The sequence below is a fragment of the Rhinolophus sinicus genome, linkage group LG10 (assembly GCF_036562045.2).
Source record: "Rhinolophus sinicus isolate RSC01 linkage group LG10, ASM3656204v1, whole genome shotgun sequence".
In the NCBI taxonomy this organism is placed as follows: Eukaryota; Metazoa; Chordata; class Mammalia; order Chiroptera; family Rhinolophidae; genus Rhinolophus; species Rhinolophus sinicus.
Genome location: NC_133759.1, coordinates 20,688,224 through 20,713,044, shown reverse-complemented (window position 1 = coordinate 20,713,044; position 24,821 = coordinate 20,688,224). Strand labels below are relative to the sequence as shown.

The 24,821-nt window shown below is 41.5% G+C and overlaps 1 protein-coding gene and 1 long non-coding RNA gene across 6 annotated transcripts in view; both read left to right on the top strand.

The window, feature by feature from the left end:
- The window catches only part of RBMS3 (RNA binding motif single stranded interacting protein 3), a 1,259,852-nt gene that overhangs the window by 30,118 nt on the left and 1,204,913 nt on the right, over window positions 1-24,821 (top strand). Inside the window, exons 2-4 of one of the 5 annotated variants that reach the window (XM_074312720.1) lie at window positions 2,720-2,775; window positions 2,905-3,211; window positions 4,106-4,335. In XM_074312720.1, coding sequence (XP_074168821.1) covers window positions 3,049-3,211; window positions 4,106-4,335 — 393 coding nt within the window. In that variant the 5' untranslated portion in view covers window positions 2,720-2,775; window positions 2,905-3,048. Of the gene's footprint in view, window positions 1-2,719; window positions 3,212-3,376; window positions 3,565-3,845; window positions 3,951-4,105; window positions 4,336-24,821 lie in introns of those variants that run through there. The other 4 variants (XM_074312721.1, XM_074312722.1, XM_019745285.2 and 1 more) reach the window with 4 other exon arrangements.
- LOC141567193 (uncharacterized) overlaps window positions 4,486-24,821 on the top strand; it is a 157,763-nt gene continuing 137,427 nt past the window's right edge. The window contains exon 1 of the long non-coding RNA XR_012489632.1: window positions 4,486-4,586. This is a non-coding gene — a long non-coding RNA (uncharacterized LOC141567193). The remainder of the gene's footprint in view (window positions 4,587-24,821) is intronic.

Here is a 24,821-nt window from a genome sequence, read left to right as displayed (position 1 = left end):
CATGCCACAATCATGTGGGGAGGATGACATACTACTGATGCCTAGATCCCACCTGCAGAGATTTGGATTAATTTGTCTGGGGTATAGTGCGGGCATTAGAGATTTTTGAAAAGTTCCCCAAGTGATTAAAATTTAGAACCATTTACGGTGATAAAGCAAGTCTACTAAATCTGAGGACCAGAAGCCCTGGCTTCTCCTGGAAGTTTGTCAGTGAGAATTGCAGAGTTTCAGGCCCCAACCCTATCCTGCTGAGTCATAATCTGCATTTCAACAACATTCCCCACATGATTTCATGTACATTTAAGGTGAGAACTGCTGCACTAGATAGGTTTTACAAGTAATGTTATTGATCTAAGTATATGTGCTTTCAAGAAATTCTTTAAAAGTGATAAGTTTTGTTAGTTCCAAAAAATATTGGAGCACATAATTTAGTCCATACTTATGCCAAATCAGTGAACGTTTATTAGACTGTCATTGCACAGATACAAAGTTGGTGGTTCCTGCTTACGTCGTCACAGAAGGTATCACTAATCCCAGCAGAGTAGAAACTGTGGACTTTAAGTCTAAATGGAAGGTCAAGAATAACCAAGTTTTTTAGGACCAAGTACTACATGTTTGCCTAAAATTTATTTTTCAAGATAAAGTGGTATTCACTTCATAAGTAAATTAATGGCTTTTGATTTTTAGAAAACTATATACTTCTAATTCATTACCAGAGATTACAACAGAGATACATTCTTAATTTATGTAATTTTTCATTATGCAACACTAAGATCCTGTGGGTGTCTTCACACACAAAAAAGTTTCTAAGATAGTATTTTCCTAATGAGTCTTTCTGAGTAGTATTTTAGGGGGACAGTGCCAAAGATAATTGTACTACAGGAAAGTCAAGTTATGTGGTGCATGAGAGCAGTGCTTCTCAAACTTGAATCTGAGAGGAATCACTTGGAGATCTTGTTAAAATGGAGACTCTGATGCAGTAAGGCTGGGGTGAAGCCTGACACTGGATTTCTAACAATACAAGTGTTGAGATGCTATTGGTTCATCGACCATATTCTCAGTAGCAAGAGGTTGGATGACTCTTGCAGGACAGACACCTTTTTCTAAACTCTTGTCTCAGGGATTCAAAAAACCAAATGGTCTGGTATAAGTAATAAGAAGGCTGATTTTCTTGAAAGTTCTGATTTGCTCATGTGAGTCATCTAAAGGACAGACATGAAAAGGTGAAAATTATTCATAGACCCATCATTAATTGAAAGCAAATTGGGAAATGAAATCATTTGAGGGAAAAGAAAAATAGTAACACAAATACCTCAAATGACTACTGGGGCAAAATTTTCAAAATGTTACAAGCTGTCTGCATGCTTGAAGTAGCAATTTACATGCATAATTAGGTGCAATCAACAGTTTTGAAATGTAATATATTTTCTGAGCCCATATTTACTTATGACAGATGCAAAGAAAAAAATTGGTGTCTTCAAAAAAATAGAAGGGCAGAGAAAGTAAAAATATTTGCATATAACAATGGGAATCTTTACAAGCACATGCCTAAATTTAGAACAATTTAGCTCAAGTATTGTATCTTTATTTTGATTCAATCTTCACTTAAGCTTTAAAGAAGTTCACAAACACATTTTAGAAATAACAAGCATGGAAGAATGATAACTTACCAGTGAGCTGTTCCAGCTCCTGTGGGAACTGACATGTAATTTTTATTCCTACACTGTAGAAGGGAAATCTATCAAATTCCAAACTTTATTGCACAAAATACCATTGACTTTCTTCCTGCCTTCAGAAGGGGCTTCATTATTTGAAGATACCAAATATCTTTTAGAATAATTTATATAAAATGATTAATTAAACTGGCGATTTCTTCTTCCTAAATCAAGATCTTCCAATGAGTGCTCATGGTGAATTTGTATTATCTTACTATTTTCAGTATAATAGGCAGTGATTGTTGATTGCTCACTATGCACCAAGGCACTCGGCTAAGTCCTTTACACAGATAATCTAATTTACCATTATAAAAATACTATAAGAATTGATTTATTACAATGTACTGGGATGAAATAGAGAGTAAGTAACTTTTTTAAAGGCACACAGCTCTGTATTTTCTTGGCTTGTACATTACTACATAAGGGGTCATACTGTTACTTAAAAAGTATAGTGAATCTCAGACTAAAGCAAGCTCATTTTATTTTTAACAAGTTCCCAATTTAGAAAATGAGCTTACAATATACTTTTTAAAAGAAATTTTGGAAAAACAGAATGAGTAATTCCGTCCCCAAACTTTCTTTCCAAAAGCACGCTCACACTGCATCCAGATTGGCTGTCTACACTGATTAAATTAAAGTGGCAATTAATTTCTGTCACACGACAGGCAGTCAGATTACGAGATTGCATTGAAGGATGAGACCTAATGATGTGTTCTTGTGTGACTGCATCTACTGGGGCAGTGGGTCTCGATATGTAAAAGTTGTCTTTAAGTTAATGCAAAACAGTCACGAGATGAACAATGCAATTTTCTAGTTTTCATTAGGCAAATGTTATCCGTGATACATTATATCTTAGGGAAAAAAGCCACCCTCTGCTAAGAAATGCATGAATAGTTCATTTATCTCCTGATCCATTTGGGGGCATTATGGAACTCAAAGCCTAGAACAATGGGCTTTATTTAATATTAAACAGGTTCTTCATAACCCGTTATTTCTCTCCGTAGCTGCTGGTAGATCCCTCTTGGATGTGCAGAGTTGCAGTAACAGTTCCCGTGAAGTTGTAAGCTACTCCCCAGGACCAAGTGGCGTTAAATTTAGAAGTCATCCTCTAATCGCCTGACTGTCGGTGAGCCCCGATTTCAGAATTTCCAAGTCTATCCTTGCCATCACTATCTATCTATATTTATAGACGCGGCTCACAGCCTGGGCTGGGGTCACCTCCGGAACCTCCTGGAGACCTGCCCTGCCGAGGACGCCCTTCCAGCACAGGAGAGCTCGCCACTTGGGAGCGGCGGCGCCCAGCTGGCGCCCACCCCGGGGTACATTGCAGTAAATGCCTGGCAGCGACTTCTCGCTTCTCCCTCCGCCTCCCCCATCGACCCTCCACTGCCAACCTTTACGCCAAACTCGGGCGCGCTGCGAGACTCGCGTCCACGCCATCCACGCGGGGCCCCACCCCTTCCCGGTTCTAGCCCGCGATCCGGCCGGAGGCGAGGGTAGGTCGATTTCCTGCCGGGAATTTGCCGCTGGCTTCTTCTCTTTACTCCACTTCTCTAGTGCCTGGCTGTGTGGCGCGCAGTCGCCGGCGGCGGAGCAGAGCGAGGAGCGGGAGCTCAGCTCCACACACGCACTTACTGGAGGGGCTGACCCCGGAGACACGCTCGGCCGCGGGAGGGAGGAAAGGAGACCCGGGCCAGAGTGGAGGTGGGGGTCGCCTGCGGTTGGGGGTGGGCGCACCAGCCACCAGCCCTCCGTATGCTCCTCTCCTTTCAGTCCTCGCCGCCACCACCTTGCACAGGTCGGAAAACCCTCCTTTCCTCGGCTCCTCTGCGTCGGGGAGAGGGCAGAGGTGAGGGGTCGGCGCTTGTTCCGCGGGCGGGGATGGGAGATTTCACTTACACCTGGTATTTCCTATTGCTGTCAGTTTCGCCTGGCAAATCCCGGCGATCTGTTTTGTTCTTCTTGTAACTTTGTTCAGAAGGTTGGAGGGGAGGGGAAACGCCGACGGGCCCCAGGAGAGACTGGAAAGCGACGAGGATCGGGAGGCCGGGCTGGAGAGCAAGTCCCCGGTCGGCCCCGGGGCTGGGCGCGCGGCTGGGAGGCGTCGCCGCCGTTGCCGCCGCCGGGATGCTCTCTGCTTAGCGGGACCGCCTGAAGGCCACCGCTCCAAGGACACGCGGCCACCCGCTCCTCGCGCTCCCCGGCCCAGACGCCTCCAGAGCCCGAGCCCAGCAGGCGAGCGGAGCTGCGGGGAGCGCGGGCGAAGGGTGGCAGGAGGGAGGGCGCGCGGGAGGCGGCCCCTGCTCGGCGAGCCATGCTTGCCACGGGCAGCTGAGGAGCCGCCGGGCGCCGCTGCCAAGTCTCCGCTCCGCTTTTGTCTTGCCCTCCAGTGAATGGGAAGATGGAGATGGATGTTGAGGGAGTTTCTCCGCGCCCGGAGCCCATCCCCCGCTCCCAGGGGGCTGGCGGAGCCTGCCAGGCGCCGTCACAGCCGCCCCAGCCCCAGCCCCAGCCGCAGCAGCAGCAGCTGGCTCAGGATGAACTGCCCAGCGAGTGTGCAGGAGCTGAGGACAGCGACGACCCTGAGGCGAGACCCAACGGCGAGAAAGGAGAGAGCAAGGTAGGTCCACAGTGTTGGCGCTGTGACACCTTTTGAACAAAACCAAGGAGCTTTAGTAGTGGCTGTCACTTTAACCCCTCCGCTTCCCCCACCCCCTTCCCTCATTTGTGTGGTGGTGGGGGTTGCAGAGTGGGGAGGGCGTGAGATTTAAGGGAATCGATGGGCGATAGTGACTTTCTGAACTGGAAGGCGTGTACTGAAGTCTGTCCGGGTTTCGGTCTTCAGCGGTCTGTGCAGAGAAAAGTCTTCCGGTAGGTGCGGTGTGGTGCCAGGGTAAAGCCCACACCTCGGGAGAGCAGTACTGAGAGACCTTTGCTTGCCGGCGCGGTATAACCAAGGCGTATTTGGATGATCTAGGTCAGGGGGAAACATATGTCTTCAGGAGCTGCCAAGTGGCTTCTGAGACTCCTTGGAGGGAGGTGACAGCAACCTAAAGATGACAACAATGGTCGCAAAGTTTGGCTTCTTTGGAGAATGGAGATCACAGCTTAACCCAGCTCTAAGCTGCTGGTCCTGCTCTTCACCTGGCACCTTCCTACCTAGGAGGCCAGGGACCCAGTGCCTGGCAGCAGCTGAGCCCTGTAAATCTTTGCAGCCCTGCTGTGTCATTGTAGACCAGGGGATAGCTACTACTTAGTGTGGAGAGAGGAGTTCTTCAGGTAATTGGATTCCAGTAAGAAATGGCTCAAATGCCCTTCTCCGGTGCTGAGGTTTCTTCAGTTGAGGTAATTGTAAAGTAGAAGAAATGGCATAGAAAATAATGCCTTTGGTAATATTATTAGAGTGTATGTATGACAGCTTTGTGTCTGAGTACTGTCTTGCTCCATGCACACTTAGACCTCAGTTTTGCGGAAGCTAGTGTTGTTTAGTTGGATGTGTGTAAAGTGTACACATGTATTTGTTAATACATTTTGAAACTGGGTGTTCATGTTGGGGAAAAGTTGGTTCAAGAAATCAGGCTATTGGAAGCAAAGAAAGGTCAGTCAATATACTTTCGCCCTTCTCTCACTTAAGAAAGTATATAAGAAAGTAGTCACTTCTGGCTAGAAAGCAATTGCATGTCACGAAGTGCTCCTCCTAGGAGATTGCCTTGGTTTCTGTTGGACCTTTCCAAAGGTGCTAGTGAATTAAACAAATTATCTGAAACATATTGGGATAACATTGAGTGTTGCTGTTCTGTATTTGGAGACAGGCTCACTTAACAAGTTGGTATCTCTGAATGTTCAAAATCGTTTCTGCATTTTGGAACTGAGCTAAGGATTAAGATTGTTGTTTATCTACCAAAATCAATATTGTAATTTAAATGGCAGTGTACTAGGAAACCAGAATTTGAACACACTAGACTGGACTCGGGTGCCTTACAAATGCATACAAGATTTACATTGTAAAAATGATGATGAATTTTAATATTGTAATATCCTCAGCTTTCCAGTCATTCTTGATTTCATGAATATTTAATTCTGTCATGACTGCATATATTTACTACTTTAAGTGACTCTCTGTGCTTAGTTTTATGAAATAACCATAACTGAGCAGCATATTACCTAATTGAACTTTAAGTCTCTTTTGCAAAATAGGTGTGGGGAATAATTAAAATATACAGCCAGTGCTGCCATTTCCATATCGTTGGTTCATATGTCCTGAGCATGAGAAATCCCTGCCATCAGCAAAAATCTGTGCTTATTTGTTTCCCTTGGATGCACCATACAGACTGTCTAGTGTTCTACCGGTTGTGAGGAATGAGGAAGGCAGTGCACTACAAATATTACAGCAGGTGAAGAGAGGACTGAAAGCTGGTTGATTACAGTTCGTTAATTAGCATGTGCAGATAATTGAGTATTCCACTGATGTGATTTGCTTTAGTTTGTCTGCAATTTCTTGAGGTGGAAACAAAATAGTACTTTTTTTCCCCTCCAGGTGTTTGCCTTAAAAAATGATACTGCATCCTTCTCTTAACCCAGAAATCAGCTGTGTTAACCCTTTGCTTGTCTCTGGTATGCTTCTACTGGTTCTTCAGAATCTGAGGATGGTTGCTGGGTTGGACTTGAATAACTCTTCTTGTCTTTGGTGGACACTAAGGCAAATTATAAATTGGTTTTCCTGAGCAAATCCTGATTTGATTAGGGGGAAGGGCTTTGGTGTCTAACCAAATTGTTCTACTAAAATATGAATGGAAGACAAACTGGGATAAAGTGGAATATGATTTTGCCAAGTTGTTTGGGGTGAGGTGGGGAGATTATCATGGTAGGATTTAAACAGTAATGTACAAATGTGATGTATTGGACTATTACATTTTGTTCTCACTCATAAGAGTAATAAAATATGAATTTCGAATAATGTATTATTTATCTTAACTCTTCCCCCAAGCAAGGGTACTGTAAATAGGATGTCAATGGATATTAAGCCCCTAACCCCCCCCCCCATAAGTGTTGGGGGAGTAATGGCATTATTATTATTATTTTTTTCAGATTCGGTTTGGAGTCATGATTTATTTTCTCATGAATTTACCCTGGTTGTCTTGTTGGAAAAGAAATCAGAGCTTAGTGCCCAATCAACTTGTCTCTTAAATTGCAGATTCACGGTCATATGTCTTCAGAAAGTCTCCAAAATAGGAAGAAAGGTTAGAAAACTGGATCAGTGAAGGGATTTTTTATGCCAGAGTTTCTTGACGTGACTGGCACTCTCTGTTCCTAGAATAACAATGCCCGACTCCTCTCTAGCAAATACTCTTCAGAGAAATGTTAAAGCAGCTATATGCTATATATGCTTTGAGTTCACGAATGGGAGAAGGCCTTAAATTGACCATTTATTCTTCCTCTGTGCTTTAAGGCACAGAACAGCTGTCTACTCTCCTTGCAGTGACATCCAAAGATACTGTGGTAACCCCTTTTGGGGACCTAGTGAGATATTTCCTCGCCCATTATCTCAAGAACGTCTTCCTCATATCTGAAAAGAGATTCTCTACACTGGCCAATGGACAAAACTCTTTTCTTCTAGTCTTACAGATGAAGGTTAAATGGTCCCTGCCCTTGAATAAGAGCTCTGCATATCCTCGAAAGTGTTCTGGACCTTGGCTTGGATCATCCTGAAAACTTTCTCGCAGAGTTTTCTGTAGGCCTTAAATAGCCCATCCTTTTGGTGCCTTGGAAAACCCTTCTGAAAGGCTTTGCTTATGCTAAATAACTCTTAGGTGCAGTTCTGAAATTTTGTCTGGAAAAGTTGAGAAAAAGTTCTTTCTCTTGAGGATCAGCACCCCAGTATCTTACTCCATCTGTTAACAAGTTACTGGTACAAATGCGTGAATTCTTCCCCTGATCCCAGATGAGTGGTATCAGTGATTCTTTCTTGTCTGCTTTAGCTTCGTCTCATTCACATATTCTCCCTTTTTCTTCCTCTCCCTCTGCCTTCCCCCTCCCTCGTGAAGTTCTTATGTGTATTGAGTTTGTATTTATGGCCCACATGTGAAGTATCATGATCAAAGTCTTTTTTGTTCAGCTCTCATTCAAGCCTTGGTTTGTAAGATTTGTTATCTTGAGGTTTTGGACTAGAGAAGCTCTGCGCTATTGCTACCGATGGTGTTTCATCGACGAATATGACTCCCGATTCTCACCTCAACTGTATTCTATCCGTGATGCTGTCCGAAACCGTCAGTCTTACAGAGGATGCTGTGGGGAATCTCTTACCCAGCCTGTCCAGGACGTTTTCTAAAGCCTTTTATTGTGAAATAACTTTAGATTTATAGAAGAGTTGCAAAGCTAAGACAGAGCTTCCCCTGATGTGTGTACATGCCAACGACGACATTACTATTGGTACAGTGCTGTTAGCTGAACTTGTCCTGTCAATTTTCATTGAGGGAATATGTTCCATATTGATGTTTTCCATTCTATCCTTTGAGGATTTAAGACTTTCTTTACACCTGAAGGGCTCTATAAGAGGGTATTTAAGAGACAAATTTAACTTCAGGTTAACTCTCTCCCCCTTTTTTTTTCTGGTGGGTAGACACAGCTTGTGAAATGCAAAAGTTGAGGTCCCTGGAGCTCTCTGTCACACTGCAGTGAGCCCTGCGAGAGTTACATCTTTGGCAAAGCTCTCGAGAGCTGTTAACTTATGGGGAGTGATAGTCTTTTTTATTTTGTCCTGAAAAACATTCCTGCTCCAGGTAAGGTAGGGTTTGTCAGTATGCAGAGGACAGCAAAGTCTCAAGTGGCAAGTAGAGGAGAAAAGGCTATTGATAACATCAAGACAGTTCACTTTGATGTCTACCCCCTTGGGTGTTTGTTCCTGGCGTGAAAAATAACAGAAGCCCTTTTGTTTTTGCGTTGTGTTAGCCAGGATAACTCTTACTTCCAGCACAGAAGTAGAAACTTGCCCACAGTAGGTAGGATACCATTGGTGATTAAGAGTGAAATCAGAAAGACCTGTATTTGATCTTGGCTCTTTCACTAGCTGTTAACCTCAGATAAGGGCCTCACCTTTCTAAACCTCAGTCCTTTCTTTCTAAACCTCATTCTTTTCTTCTGTAAAATAGGAATAATTCTAGTGACTACCACTTATGGTTATTGTGTGGCTTGAATGAGATAAAGCACATAAAGGTCTTGATTCAGTGCTTCATCAGTGCCAACTGCTGAGTAATTGTTCATAGTAAGAATTGTAATTATTATTATTACGATTGTGGTCCAGGGTTCTGAAAAGGAGAATGAGTTGGGGCTCCAGATTCACCTAGAATTTTCAGTTTCCCTGAGGGTTGTGGGGTTGCAAAAGACAAAAGTGCACTGCTCGACCATCCAACCAGCTTGGTGCTCAATGACCCAGTTTTGTCCTGCTGGCCTTGAGATGTTCCCAAGTCTTTTCCTGGTGGGCAGGAGGTTAGGAAAGAGTTATCCTTTATGCTGACTTGTCAATAGACTGCTCCTCTTTCATCAGGAAAGCCAACGAGGACCAGGATGGAAGGTCCCTACATCACATATGTGTCCTGCTTTCACACATTACGTTTATGGCCTCTCAAGAGGACTAGGTGGGAACTTATAAGGCTTAAAAAAAAAAAAAATGTTGTATCCATTAGGGCTCTTTGGTTGCAAGCAACAGAAACTGACTTTAATTTGAGCGAAAAATGGTCTTTTATTGTAAGGTGATCACAGAATCAAAGAGAAAATGATAAAACTGGTTTTTGGGAAATACTGAAGCCAGAGAATCTCAGAAGACCTAAGTAGCAGAAAGTGATGAATGGGTTCTCAAGGGCACTGACATGGAAGAATGAATGCCACCTGTTTTTTTTGTTTGTTTGTTTGTTTTGTTTTTGTTTTTGCCTTTATGTCACTCTGCTGAAGAGCCAGAGTCCATGGAAAGGATATCTAATTGGCCTTGCTTGGATCAGATATCTGCTTCTTGGTCAGGGAATGGTGGCTAAGCAGACACGTGCACATGCACACACACACAAAAACAATAAGTGTGTGTGTGTATATATATATATATGAATAAAATAGCCTTTTTGAGAAAATAGGTAGCAGCCTTCACTCAACACCTCCCCCAAACCCCACATCTCTGTCTGTCATGTACATCCCATCTTTTTCCATTGGCTTTATTATTCTTATTTCTCTGTGGACCTCTGTGTACTTTACACACTTGGGTCTGGGAACTGCTGTGGACAACCTTGTATCGAGTTTGAGATTGGGTGGAGGCATTTTTACGAGATTATCTTCCTTTTCTCATGAACTCAGCCTTGGCAGAGTTGAAATCAGTTGTAAGAAAAATCAATTTTCTTAGACTAGGCTGTTGTCTTCACTTGTAATTTTTTTTTTTTAAAGCGTTCTTGAGTTCAGCCAGAAATTAACCGGGAGCAGCAGAGGGAGTAGAGACTCTGCTAGTATAGGCTTCATAAATGACCACTTCAAACATTTTTAAAGGTAGAGTGTTGACCTGTCTAGCAGTCATTAGATGTAGCCAAGTGCAATAATGCTGTGGGACACGTAAAGACACTGGCCAATGAGTGACTCCCCTTTACTTGGTTTGCTCCCCCAATAACCAAAGGCACAGGTCATATCCCATTCACAACGAGTGGCTGGGTCTGCCCTGTCCATCTTTCTCAAGCTTCTACCTCCATCTCTTTCTCAGGGTTGCATCCCCCTTCCCAGGTTCGACTCCCTATAGTTTACAATCTATTTCCTTTATAAAGTAAGATTTCTTGGCATATAATTACAGAAGTAAATTTCACCCTTTTTAAATATACAGTTCAATGAGTGCTGACAAAGGTCTATACCTGTATACCCCCCACCTCAAATAGGATATAGACCATTTCCCTCATCTCCATAGAGTTCCTTTGGGTCCCTATGCCTATAATACCCTCACTCCATCCCAGCCTGTTCCAAAATTTCGCATAAATGGAGTCAAATAGTGTATAATCTTTTGCATCTGACTTCTTTTGCTTAACACAGTATATTTGATACTAACTCATTTTGGTGTAGCAGTAGTTCCTTTTTCTAACTGGGTAGTATCTCATTGTTTGGATGTACCACATGTTGTTTATTCATTTATTTCTTGATGGACAATTATGTTTTTTTACAGGTTTTTGGCCTTTTTATTTTAAGATTTTTATTAAAATATAGCTAACACGCAATATGGTATTAGTTTCAGGTGTAAGCCATAGTTATTCAACATCTATATACCTAAAGAAGTGATCACCATGATAAATCCAGCAACCGTCTTACACTGTACCAGGCTATCACAGTATTATTGACCATATTCCCTGTGCCGTATATTACATTCCCATGACTTATTTGTTTTACACCTGGAAATTTGAACCTCTTATTTATCTTCACCTTCTCCCCCATTTTAAACTTTTCAATTACAGTTGACATTCAATGTTATTTTATATTAATTTCAGATACAAAGTATAGTGGTTAGATATTTATATAATTTAAGAAATGATCACCTTGACTAGTTTAGTATCCACCAGGCACTACACATAGTTATTACCATATTATTGACTATATTCCCTGTGCTTTACTTTACATCCCCATGACTATTTTGTAACTACCAGTTTGTACTTCCTAATCCCTTCATATTTTTCACCCTGGCCCCCAACCCCCTTCCATCTGTCACCCCAAGAAATCTAGTACCCATGTGACACCATGCATAGTTATTACAATATTATTGACTATATTCCTTATGCTATAACCTACATCCCCATGATTACTGTGTAACAACCAATTTGTACTTCTTAAGACCTTCCCCTTTTTCATTCACCCCCAAACCCCTTCCCATTTGGCAACCATCAGTATGTTCTCTGTATCTATGAGTTTGTTTTTGTTTTGCTTATTTCATTTTTTAGATTCCACATATAAGCAAAATCACTTTGCATCTGTCTTTCTCTAACACTCCAGATCCATCCATGCCCATGCAGAAGGCCAAAGCCATTCTCTTCCATGGCGGAGCAATATTCCATTGTACATATATATATATGTACCATCTCCTCTTTATCCATTCCTCCATCTACAGATACCCAGGCTGCTTCCACATCTTGGCCATTGTAAACAATGCTGCAATGAATGTGTGGATGCACATGTCCCCTTGAAATAGCGTTTGGGTTTCTTCAGATAAATACTGGATTACTGGGTCCTTCCTTGTCTCTTGTTATAGCCTTTGTTCTAAAGTCTATTTTATGTGGTATAAGTATTGCTGCCCCAGCTTTTTTTGGTTGTTTGTTTTGTCTCTATTTTCATGAAATACATTTTTCCACCCCTTTACTTTCTGTCTGTGTGTATATTTCAATCTGAAGTGAGTCTCTTATAGGCACCATATGTTTCCTTATCCATTCAGTCCTCCTATGTCTTTTGAGTGGAGTATTTAATCCATTTACATTGAAAGTAATTATTGATAGATATGTAGCTATTGCCATTTCATTATACGTAACTTTGATCTGTTTTTTCTTCCCTCTTAAAGAAGTACTGCTAACATTCCTTGGTTTGGTGATGATGAACTCCTTTAGCTTGTTCTTGTCTGGGAAACTCTTTATCCTTCGGTTTTAAATGATACCTTTGCTGGGTAGAGTAATCTTGGTTGTAGGCCCTAGCTTTTCATTACATTGAATATTTCCTGACAATCCCTTCTGGCCTGCAAAGTTTCTGTTAAGAAATCAACTGACAATCTTATGGGAGCTTCTTTATAAGTTACTGGTTGCCTTTCTCTGGCTGCTTTTAGGATTCGCTCTGTCTTTAACCTTTGCTATTCTAATTATAATGTGTCTAGTTGTGGGCCTGTTTGGGTTTATCTTGTTTGGGACTCTCTGCACTTCCTGGACTTGTATGTCTATTTCCTTTGCCAGGTTAGGAAAGTTTCCAGTCATTATTTCTCCAAATAGGTTCTCAATACCTTGCTTTCTCTCTTATCCTTCTGGTACCCTTATGATGCGAATGTTGTTACGCTTGATGTCTTCCCAGAGTTCTCTTAAAACTGTTCTCATTTTAATTTTTTTTTTCTTTTTGCTGTTCTGATTGGGTATTTCTATTACCTTGTGTTCCAAATCGCTGATTTGATCCTCTGCTTCATCTAGTCTGCTGGTGAGTCCTTCTAGTGCTTTCTTCATTTCAATTACTATATTCTTCATTTCTGACTGGTTCTTTTTTTATGGTTTCTATGTCCTTTTTTATGATTATATCTCTTTGTTGAAGTTCTCATTAAGTTCCTTGAGCATCCTTATAACCAGTGTTTTGAACTTTGTATCTGGTAGGTTGCTTGCCTACATTTCATTTAGTGCTTCTTCTGGAGTTTTCTCCTGTTTATTCATTTGGGATATATTTCTTTGTTTCCTCATTTTGGCTACCTCTCTTTTTGTTTCTATGTATTAGGTAGAGCTGCTATGTCTCCCAGCTTTGGCCAGGTAGCCTTATATACTAGGTGCCCTGGCACAGTCTCTCTGGTCACTTGCTCTGGGTGCTCCAAGAGTGTCCCTTGTGTAGTTTGTGTGTGCCTTCCTGTTATAGTTGAGTCTTGATTGCTATTGGCACCTCAGTTGGTGGGGCTGACCCTCATGATGATTGGCTGTGAAGTTTGGCCATATCCACAGCTTACAGGCTGCTATGCAGGGGGCTTAGTGCACTGAGTGGGATTCACCCCAGCAGGCTCTGGTGCCTGTTGAGACTGCCCTTTGTGTGTGCTGCTTGTGGGGCTAACTGGGTGGTGCTCTGCTGTTATCTGAAGTCAACCTCCATGTATATTGGTTCTGAGGCCTCTTGCCAGGGCCTCTGGTACAGGCCCAGGTCAGCCACTGCCTGTGACTGCCCAGGGACTACCCGGTAGGAGCTACAAAGCAATCCATAGTTGTTTGCTGCCTGTGCTAACCCTGAGGTCATGTGGAAGAGGCCACGCAGGAACTGAGGATGGCTGTCATCAGTACCTGGCCTGGGGTAGCTCCATAAAAACCCAGGGCACCCCATGGCCTGCTGCCACCTGCTAGTTCCTTTAAGGTTCAGTCCCTGATAAAGCCTCATGTGGTACATGAGTTGGATGAGGCTAGGTCTCAGGGAGTCACTAGAGTGGGAAGAATTGTGGTTACCAGGTTAATGTAGACTCTGGTTTCATGCCAGTGCTGAGCTTGGAGTAACTCAGCAAAAGTCTCAGAACACATTGAGGTCAGCCGCTACCTGGGTCCTGTGGACAAAGATAGGTTTTCAAGAAAGAGTGTACTGGGGTGGGGTGGGGTGGGGAAGCTGGTTGCTGTCAGAGAAATTGCCTCTGGTGTGTTGGGCTAGATGAGTGGGGTGGTGGGGTGGGGTCTCAGGGAGTCAGGAGGGTAGATCAGAGGAGTTCACCAGGCCAATCAAATTCAGATTTGGCTGTGTGCGGGTGGGCTCAACAAAGGAAAGGTGGCAACTCCCTGCTGGCTGCATGAGAGAAGAACCCCATACAGGGAAAATGGTGACTGTCCTCCAGCCCTTGCTCTGAAGCCACATACCTAACTCTGACCCCCGTATGCCTCTGACACCCTCTGAGTTCTCTCTGGAACCCAAGGTGAGTGCCTGGGAGTGAGAAAATCTGTATGCAGGCTGTTTAAGAGGATGTCTGGGTTTCCTGAAGCCTTTTGTCCCACTCAGATGGTTGGAATCCCCATTGTTTTTCACAGCCAGATATTGTGTGGATTTCTCTTCCCAGTACTCTGAGCTGGGGAGGCGAGTGTGGGACTGGCATCTCGCCGCTTCTCAGGGGGGAACCTCCATGACCGAGATATCTCTCCTGGTTCCCAACCACCACATGGAAGTTTGGGGCCAGGCTGTTTTGCTTCTCCCCCCTTCTACCAGTCTCTACTGGGCTTCTTTATATCCTTAGTTATAAAACTTCTGTTCAGCCAGACTTCATATGGTTCTCCAGGTTGATTGTTCTGTAATTTAGTTGTAATTTTAATGTGTTCACAGAAGGAAGCAGGCACAGTGTTTATCTACTCCACAATCTTGGCTCTCTCAGATTTTGACTTTTATGAATAAAACTCCTATATAATTTTTTTTTTCTTTTTTTTTTTTTTTGTAGACATACATTTTTTTTTTTTTTTCTCTTGGGTGTATTTCTAGGAATGGGACTGCTGGGTTGTATGGTAAGTTTAACTTTATGAGAAGCTGCCAATCTATTTTCAAAAGTAGCTGTTCAAAACGTTCTGATCCATCATGTATTCCCACCATCAATACATGAGAATACCAGGAGCTCCACATCATTGTCAACACTTGGTATTGTCAATGTTTTTAATTTTAGTCATTCTAGGAGGTGTATAATTATATCTCATTGTGGCTTTACTTTGTATTTCTCTATTAACTCATGATGTTGAACACCTTTTCATGTGCCTGTTTGCCATCTGTATGTTTCTTTGATGAAATGTCTGTTCACATCTTTTGCCCATTTTTTAAAAAAATGTGTTGTTTGAATTCTTATGATACCATCTAGTATTTTCTAGAATATAAGTTTAGGTTTCAGAAACCCTGGTGGGCGTTTGAGGAGATTACAAAGCAAGGTTGCATTTTGAGTTTCCTTTCTTTGGGATTGTTGGTGAACTAACATGATTAGGCATTTATCATGTGCCAGACATGGAGCAAGGTAGATTCAGATTGGGTGATCTCATTTTATGCTTTTCAGTAATCCTTTGAAATAGCTATTATTAGCCCTGAGGTCACATAGCTAGTATATGGCAGAGGAAGGATTTAAATTTAAGTCTGCCCTACTCTTACCCTTTCCACCTCATCAGGTGCAATTCAGGCCTGTTCTCCACAACTTACTGGTTAGTGTCCCAGCCCGAACTGCTTGCACTGCTCTGGGTGTTTTTAAAGTAGCCCTCAGGTGAAATAACACTGCTGGCATTGACATACAAATCAGGACATTGAGCTTACGGCAAAAGAGTGATCCCAGTTTTATTTCAGTCCTGAAAAATTCCTATCCATTTCATAAAGTAGAAAAGGGAAAATTCTCCAGAGAAATGGAAGGTTTGAGGTGTTCGTTTGCATGTCAATACCCAAGGATGTCCATCTGTCAGCTAAATTGCAGTGCTATAGTTACGCAGAAGGCTAGTGTAGGATTAACCCACTGGAATCAGATCTTGCTTCGAACCCCAGTTTTGTTCTTACAGGCTGTGAGGATCTTGGGCAAACCATGTGAACACCTGGTTTGGAGTCTCTTGTCAGTAAATATGGTGGGTGGATAAGGCCCCATTACCACAGCTGAGCATTTTAAAAAAAACTTTTATTTTTCCATGACCCATCTAGTTGTTTCATTCTAGTTGTAGAGGGCGCAGCTCACAGTGGCCCATGTGGGGATCGAATTGGCAACCTTGTTGTTAAGAGCACACTATAACCAACTGAGCTAACCAGCCACCCCCACTGCTGAGCATTTTAAGGATTGAATAACCAGTAGGGTGACCAACTCATTCTATTCCAGGAAACCCTGGGTCCCAGGTAAACTGGGACAGTTGGTCATCCTAATTACAAAATACATGTAAAGTATCTGAACCATTACAGACTATCAGGATATAAGAGCTGTCACTGTTGAAAGTGCTTTGGAGTGTTGAATCCATGAGTCTGAAAATGACTCATCACATTTCAGAACTAATGAGGCTCTCTGAATGATTCCAGGTTCTCCAAATTTACTTAAAAAATAGTTCAAAGCAAGGCTCTGGATTTGAATTGTACAAATAACATTTCTTTCCTGAATAAGTGACTGTAGAACTTTCCAAGGCAGTTCTCCAAGGCCTTCAACCATGAAGGGTGTTTTAGACTGCTACCATGCTTCCCTGAAAATACGACCGGGTCTTATATTAATTTTTGCTCCAAAAGATGCATTAGGGCTTATATTTGGGGAATATCATCCTGAAACATCGTGCTAGGCTTATTTTCCAGTTAGATCTTATTTTCACAGAAACATGGTAACTGAGAAAGTCTTCGTGGCTGGAAAAGGGGAGGCATTTTGGGGCAATGCTTTCACTTGCAGGACAAAAATGACCTCAATACATGTTTTCTAAAAATTTCATGGTTGGTAGGATCACTAAGGATCAGACTCAATATTACCCATGGGGCCCTCAATTGGGAAGATAACAGGACTTGGGTGGTGTGACTTTGAGTCGTGGCTCTGCCCCTTCCAAGAACTGGAATCTTGGACAAGACACATTTTCTTTGAGCATCAGAGTTGTCAACTGTGAAATGGAGATAATATCTTTACCTTTCTAAGAATTGGCTCGACGGAAAACTCAAATTCAGTATTACATGAGCAAAGACTTTTGTAAATTCATACACAAGTCTGAAAATGTGTGTGTGTGTGTGTGTAAATGAGGTTTCCCTCATGGTTTTTTTTTTTTTTTTTTTTTTTTTTTTGATCCTTTTAAAGAAAGTGAGCAAGAAAGTATCTCATGAGAGTTAAAGGTGCTGGGAGTTGGGGTACATGGGACCACATGGTCATTCCTAGGAAGGATGCCCTCAGATGTTATCAGGTGTCTGGGAGGTCCAAAGGGATGGATTTGGGTGCAGTACTCCTCTGCTCCTCTTGGGACATCAATAACTGATGCTGACAACTTGCTGACAACTTGCTTTCTAGTCCCTCTGCCTTGCTTGGTCTTTGGATGACAGTGTTACTGAGGTATATATATATATATATATATATATATATATTTTTTTTTTTTTTTTTTTTTTTAAAGTGTGTGGAGCTCACCCTGCCTTACCCAGAGCCTTTGGCCAATTCATTTTTTTTCAGCTGTAATGCTCTTCCTCCCCTACCCTTCACTTCCTTCTCACCCAGTTAATTCCTACTCAGCCTTCAAAATTCAATTCAACACCTCAAGGAAACTTTCCCTTACTTGAACCTTTCCCTGCTTATCCTGTAAGTTAGGTCTCTGCTGATATGGTAATTGTGTAATTAATTAACTGTTTAGTGTAGGCTCTGAGGATAGAGACAGGGCTGTCTTTCCACAGCTATTTTTTTTCCAACCCTAACATAGTACATTACGTGTAGTAGACCTTCAAATATATTTTTGAGGGATAAGGTTGGGTATGAATACTCAATTGACAATCTTTATTTATTTATTTATTTATTTTTTTAAATTTATTCATTTCATTTACAGTTGATATCAATTGACAATCTTTTACCTACTACCTACTTTCTGGCCCAGGATGGTCCATGACCTTATGCAGCTCTCAGTCTAATGGGAGAGACAGATACTAAACAAGTATACAGCTTAATAGATACAACATATAAATAAACAACTAAATGAATACTGTGACACCAGAAGCCCCTTGGTCGTCTGGCTGCAGTCATATCGTTAGAACCCCTGCCGAACCGTATTTATATGAGAACATTAGTTCAGAGCAGGAAAGAAATAGCCATAATCCAGTCTGTTTTCTAGAATGGCCATCCATCTTATGGCCTCCTACCTGGCCCGTCTCCTCTACTTCTCTCTACATCCTTAGAGTTCAACTTCTTACCATATTGGCATTGGGAAATCACAGCACACACGCCACAAACTCCCCTTCCTGTCTTCATGTCAGACATTTCTAATTAATCACAGTACACTTTCCTAATGAGTTCAGCCTTAGCTTTGGAAGCAGGTGTTCATTAATAATCAACTGGAGATGGCCTGCAGGATGGAAGTGTGGTGCTATCCTTGCCTAGGCTTACAGCTTTCCAGGCAATGCCTTGTCACTTGCCTGGACTAGACACTCAATCCTCTGCACTCCCTTCCTCAGTTTCTAGACCTGCATTATCCAATATGGTAGTCAGTAGACACGTGGCTATTTACATTTAAATGCCATTAAAATTAAATAAAGTTAAAAATTAAGTTCTTCATTTGTACTCGTCATACTTTAATGCTCCAAAGCCCTCAGTTTAATGGCTACCGTGTTGGGCAGTACTGATGTAGCACATTTCTGTCATTGCCGGAAGTTCTATTGGACAGCAGTGTTATAGACGATGATGTCACCTCTCTTGCCTGCCCCAGCTGTTGTTGATTTAAATCACCTCTGAGATGCTCTGAAACTAATTCTTTGAGAAGGATGCGGACTTTACAGTGTCCTGGGGTTTGCTTTTAGGTTCTTGGTGAATTACTTACAAATTGGTTTTGAACCAACCTTATTGTTGTGGATAGAGGCCGCTTAGAGCAAAATCTCAACAGCTTTGACTAGTGGTATTGCTATTTTTACTTAGGTGTTCCACTGAATCTTGGTGTTTGCCCTTGGTCATTCTAGAAAATAGTCTCTGGTAAAGTGGTTCCAAGAGATGTTCCATGTTCAAAGCCTCTATTAGTGGGTAGTTGAACCACTGGCTGAAGCACCATTGACACCTCCTTTTTGCCAATTACTAATGATTGTCTTCACACCGTGGGGATTACTGTGATGGTACTTGTCAGAATACACAGGCAGGGAAATCTTGCCGAGAGCCCAAATCTAATATCATCACAGATCCCCTTTGCTTGCAACAATAACACAGTGAATAATTTTCAAATTATATAATGGATGAAGAGTACTAAGTTACAAAGTTCTACCCTTAAGCTTTGCTATTCTTCTTATAGCCCACTCAGTAAAATTCCAAGCGCGTTACGATTACTGGTGAGTTCAGGTCTGAATAAACAAGAAACAGAGAGGGTATGAAAAAAATGTCGGATTGAAAACTACCTTTCAGCCCTTTATATATATTTTTTTCCTTCCTGAGTGAGAATAGTGATCTTTTTTAAAATTGGAGGAAGGACTGGGGAGTTAGTCCTAAAAGATTATAATGTGGGACTTGCTGTGCCTTTGTCTAGCACATTACTTGAGTGTCAGCAGGAAAAGAGATGGGAAAATGGCCCCAGGGTGGCTTTAGTGAATTTCCTCCCTGTTAGCTAGGATGAAAATTTGAATGACACCTTGAAGTGATTTAAAACTCTTTTATTTACACATCCAGTTAGCAGGAAGGCCCCCAGGCATCACATTCAGAATGTAGCGATGCAAGGAAAATGGGAGAGAGAAAGATGTGAGCGCTCTTTCCTCCATCCCAGCTGTGGCTGATAATCTGGACCAGGGAGTGAGAATACAGGTAATGGAGATAACAATAATCAAGAAAGAAAAAGGCATATGGTTAAGCCAATAATAAGGACATCTTTTTAGTATTTTTATGTACTGTTTAAACAAGTATTAAGCACACAAAAGTACATTTGCCAAAAGTTAGAATAGTAGCCAAGGCAACCAAAATTGCCCATTAGTCATTACCTTCTTATTTCTTTAGGTCTGAGCTAAGGGCATGAAGTTGGAGCTCATTTCAGAGTCTTGGGCATTAAGGAGGGTTCACTTTTCACCACTGGGATGTTGAAGTTGAAAAAATGGGATTGTGGTGTTTGTGATGTCAACAGCTTCAAGCACTTGAAACCTAGAAAGGTGCATGTACAAGGAGCAAGACTAAGGGAAAATCAAATAACTAGTGGGTTTTTGATCCCTGGGGACTGGCTTGCCTTAACCATTGTGTCTTTCCATTCTCACCACTCAGAAATGTGTACGCATTACCTACATGTTGCTGTAACAAAAGCACTCAGCTCAAGAGTCATGCTAGCTGAGAGAGTCACAGCTGAAATTTTGGACAGTCATTTGTCCATTTTTTTCTTCTACTTTTCAGCTTTCAGGCCATTTTAGAATTCAAAGAAAGCTCCTCATTTATGGCACAGTCCCTGAATTCTGTGGGGATTTGGTATCTGTGGCAATGTCAACATGTCAGGTGTTGCTTTGCTGGTGTGTATCCCTCTAGTGAAGGAAGACAAGGTAGAGAAGAAAGGGAATCCTTGAGGGAAAAGCAATATTGAAAACCTAACACTTCACTGCTGCTGTGATGCTGAAAATATACGTGAAGTCTTCATTTTGATGCATCAATTTAATTATGGCCTAGAGCTGAGATTTGCATCTCTGAGGTTATCAAATGTGGAGATACAATAATAAAATAACACCACACATTTCACTCCATTATTTATTTATTTTTTTTCTTTTCCTTTTTGTGTCTGTTGTATAACAGTTATCTTTGAGAAACTAACTGTTCTATAAAAGGTTAATTTCATGCTGGGTTAAGTACTAAGGCCTAACCTTCTTCAGGGCTAGACTGAGTGTCTGTTTACTGCCAAGTAGGTGCAGCGGAGTCCTACAGAAGTAATGTTCCAGCTGAGGGTCATATCACTCTCTAAAAAATTGTCTGGCTTTCTGCTGATGATTCATCAGAAAAATGAGCGTGGTAATTGAATTGGGGATTTAAAAGGATCATAGGAAAACATCCACATTCAACTGTTGGCACTGCCATAAGAAATTCTGTTAATGTGCAATATGGAAGGCAATAATCTATGGCTGTGGACTCTAGCAAATGCAGGCTACTTCGTTTTTTGCCCTCATCAGTTATAAGCGGCTGTCCATCATTGCTGTTGAATCAAGGCAGGGTTTGAAAACACTGAGTTGAAAAGTGAGTTTCACTCTGGATGCCTGTGATGCCTTCTACATGTTGATGAAATTCTGAGCAGGAAATATGGGTAGTGCACCATAAGGTGACAGTCAGAGAAACTAGCACAGAGGAATTTTCTGAGGAAAGTATTGGTCTCCTTTCCAGTGTGGCAGTGGTAACTGTGGTAGGACATGTAGCCACTTCATCTGGGAAGGGAACAGATTTCACTGCCAATTGCATGGATAGTTGGTTTGTACAGGCTGAGTGAAATAACCACCTTTTGGCAAGTTAAAGGTCTAAATAAGTCTTCTCCAGAGCAGTGGTTCTCAGTCAGGGGCAATTCTATCGTTCCTCGCCCCCAAAACTAGGGACATTCAGTAATATCTGCGGATAGTTTTGGTTGTAAACCAGGGGTGAGGTACTCCTGGCATCTAGTGGGTAGAGGCCATGGATGCTGATACATATATTACAATGCACAAGACATCCTCCCACAACAATGAATCATCAGGCCCCAAATGTCAATAGTGCCAAGGTTGAGAAAGCCTGATCTAGAGAATGTTCTAGATCTTTGAGATCTTGACTTTTTAAATACTTCGTGAGGATAATATTTTCAGGATACAGTTTAAACAAAAAAAATATCTAAAGGTTTTCCTTGTTAGGGAGTTGTCAGGACCCCCAAATCTCTGAGTGCATCCTTTTGTCACATCTAATTTGAAGAAATGTGTCAGGAGAAAGTTCTTTACACCAAGAATTCCATGCATTGTCTATGCTTTTAATAAAATGGACTCTCACTGAGACTGTTTCTGTTGCCTTGAAGGTAGAAGATGGGAAGCTTCCTCCCTAAAAATAACTTTCTTAGACTGTAACAAATATTTTCTCTCTCAGTGCCAAAATATATATGCTTTGTGTTTCCAAACCAGTGAATTCAAATGCTATAACTGTTATACTCTTATTACATTTTGCTAAAAGCATTTTCTTATCTTGTGCAATATGGATTAATCTGTGCTTATGACTTTTCAAATCAGGAAAAACATTGTATCCCAAGTAGTTTACACATTTTATTTTTAAAAACATGATATAAGGCTAAGAATATTTAGCCCTGTAAAGTATTGGTGACCAACCAAATAAATCATGTTGAAAAAAGACAGCTACTAAAACTTACCCAATGGGTTAAAAACCTTGAAAGATTCCATCTACCAAATGTATTATTTTAACTTTATAAAACTAAGAAATAAACTATCAGTCTGTGTGAGATGGCCAGGGAAGGGTCCCATGTCAGCTTAAATATTGTGAACCTAAAGCGAGAAGTGTGTACTTTATTTCAGGGGTTGGCAAACTTTTAATGCAAAGGGTCAGAGCCATACAGGTTTCTGTCTCCACTACTCACCTTTGCTGCTGTGGTGTGAAACCAGTTATAGACAGTCCATAAACGAATGCACGTGGTTGCATTCCGATAGACTGCTTTATCATGGGCAAATGCATAATTCTGTTACGTTTATTGCAATGAGTGGGATTATGTATGGAAACCCAATATTTTCTTCAAAGACTTCAGGTTGGGAATGATTGCAGGATGCACTTACATGTTGGTCTATACACCATCAACAACATAACAGGCAAAGAAGACCCCATATGAGGTCTGACAATTAAATTTGCAATCTTGTTACAACAATGTTGCTAACCTTCTTTGATATCAGAGGGATTATTCATTATGAATTTATACCAACTGGGCAAACAGTTAACCAAGTTTACTATTTGGAAGTGCTGAAAAGGCTGTGTGACAAAGTTAGACGACACCAACAGTTCATGGCTCACCAACAATTCAGGGCTCTTGCATCATGACAATGCACCAGCTCATATGGCACTGTCTGTAAGGGAGTTTTTAGCCAGGACACAAATAACTGTATTGGAACACGCTTCCTACTTACCTGATCTGGCCCCCAATGACTTATTTGTTTACCTGAAGTTAAAGGAAATATTGAAAGTAAGACATTTTGATGACATTCAGGACGTCAAGGGAAATATGACAACAGCTCAGATGGCCATTCCAGAAAGAGGGTTCCAAAATTGCTTTGAAGGGTGGACTAAGCACAGCACTGGCGTCTCAGTGCACAGCTTCCCAAGGGGAGTACTTCGAAGGTGACCATAGTGATATTCAGCAATGAGGTACGTAACCTTTTTTCTAGGATGATTTGCGAACATAATTGTCAGACCTCGTATACACAAACTGATATTGTCAAAAAAAAAAAGTGATGTAGCGTTATGGAAATTATCTACTGGTGTCTGTTAGCTTGTTATAAAAATATCATGTCATTTCTAATATTTGCTAGATTTGAGATTTAGCGAAGAATCATGTTGGTAGAAAAAGGAAATGAGCTTTTTCAAATGAGGATTTCCTGCAGACTGGAACTGTGCTGCAGACTGCTGGTTGGAATGGTAGATCTTACTCAACAGTCATCAAACATTGCTCGACCCTGACCTTGGTAGTATATGATAAGGTATGGCATTGTCGTATTCAGCTATATTCTGGGTCTTCCTGATACAGTTTTCTTATGTAGGGTTCTGTTATTAGGCCTTGTCAATGTGTCAGCTAATATAATGTAAGAGCGAGTGATGGTTCCTGCAAACTGTAAAGAGAGAAATGAGCCACCAGAAGTCCCTTGCTTTCTATTCTTCAGTAATCACACCAATGTGATCAAACACTATGGCACTTCCAACAAGCCAGACAGTCGCAATGTGGAAGCAATGAGAAAATTTTTTTTCCCACCTCTTAAGAGCCCTCAGTCAAAAAAGACGAAACTGAAGTAGTTTTGTGTGAGGGTTCTCAGTCATAGGATGGGAGAGGCTCAGTGTGCCGTGTAGCAGCACACGCGTAAAATTGCTCTGAAGTCTTCATTTTATGTGAAATGTGAGACTCTTAAGAAATAGTCTCCGATTCCCTGAATCAAGTATCTGTTATGTTCCTATGTTCAATTAGCCATGTTTTCTTCAATTCTACCAGTCAACATACACACACACACACACACACACAGGGGGTGGGGGAGAAGGGTTTCTCTAGAGAGAAACCTTTAAATTTTCTTTCACATGAATCAGTAACAGTTCATGAGTAAAACCTTTGCTGCCTAGTTAAAAGGAGCCTGTTTGCATGTAGAACTGATTTCATTGTATGACTCAGTTGAAGAAAATTCAATATAATACTTACATGATGTATGGCACAGTCCATTCTCCTATTTACAGGAAACATTGCAAATAGTTAGAAATAGGCAAAGCTTTTCGAAGCCTCAGGTAGAGCTAGTTTTCTCTTCCATTCCCCTTCCTTCCTCCCATATCTAAATAATATGTGTATATCTCATATAATAAATAAATATGTAACAAGCTAGTGAATTACTCATCTACTGCTATGTAACAAATTACAGTGGTACCTCGGTTTTCAAACGTAATCTGTTTCAGAAGACCGTTCGAGTTCTGAAACGTTCGAAACCCAAGACGTGGTTTCCCCATAGGAAAAAAAGAAAATAATGCAAAATGGCTCAGTGCATTCCAGACCTTTAAAATCAACCCCTAAAACTGCAGATTTAGCATGA